This window comes from Myotis brandtii, unplaced genomic scaffold, assembly GCF_000412655.1.
Source record: "Myotis brandtii unplaced genomic scaffold, ASM41265v1 C41804719, whole genome shotgun sequence".
NCBI lineage: Eukaryota > Metazoa > Chordata > Mammalia > Chiroptera > Vespertilionidae > Myotis > Myotis brandtii.
Window position 1 is genome coordinate 1 of NW_005310080.1, and position 850 is coordinate 850.

At 51.5% G+C, this 850-nt stretch overlaps 1 protein-coding gene across 1 annotated transcript; it reads right to left on the bottom strand.

Moving 5' to 3' along the window:
- Nucleotides 1–240: 240 nt before the first annotated feature.
- On the bottom strand, nt 241–666 carry LOC102248060 (kinesin-like protein KIF1C; the record flags this gene model as incomplete). Its single annotated transcript, XM_005852838.2, has 2 exons — nt 241–400; nt 488–666. Coding segments are annotated over 2 exons (324 nt in total), but the record flags the coding sequence as incomplete, so codon positions are not given.
- Between the last annotated feature and the right edge of the window lie 184 nt (nt 667–850).

The following is an 850-nucleotide window of genomic DNA, read 5'->3' on the forward strand; positions in this document are numbered from 1 at the left end:
AATAATAAGGGACTGGTTATTCATCCATTTGTGCATTTATTTTGTTTATAGGTATTTACTTGCCCACTGTGTGCCAGAACAAGGCACAGTGGAATCCAAGCCCTGCCCCGAGAAGTCTAGTAAGAAGGACAAACAAGCAAATGGGAGATTGTACCCTATGATCTGCGAGGGGAAGGACAGAGACCTTTGGAAGCCTGGAGAAGGCACTCAGACCCAGCGTGGGCAGGGAGGAGGACACAAGGCCATTTCATGTTACTAGGTAGGGACAGTGGGGGGGAGGGTCCCCACCTTCTCTGAGTCCAGCCCAGTGAGCTGGTCATGGCAACGCTGTGTGAAGACAATGGTGAAGACGGCATGGGAACGGCTGCTGGTCTCATTCATATTGGTGGCAGCCACAGTCCTGGGGGAAAGGGAGTGGTCACTGGATCCCACCTCTCATCGTTCTAAGCCTGGCTCCCTTTCCCTCCACTCCACCGGCCCACCTCACCTCGCCTTATTGCCACAGTCCATGAGATCAGCAATGTCTGCATAGGAGGTCACAGCCAATTTAGACAAGTCCTGCACATAGGGGCCCAGGATGGGGTGCTCCCGGACCCGCAGAGCGCCCCGACTCTTGGGGTTCAAGAGGTCGCGTACCCGTTCACAATAGATCTCCATATAGCTCACCTAAGTGGAAGAAGAAAATAAGAAATAAGAAGTACGGTGATTACCAGAAGTAGAGGGGAGTGGGCGGAGGCAGAAGAGCGTATGGGGAGATAAATGGTGAAGGAAGACTTGACTTGCAGTGGTAAACACACAACACAACATACAGATGATATATAGGGTGTCCCAAAATTCACGCAAGAAGTAA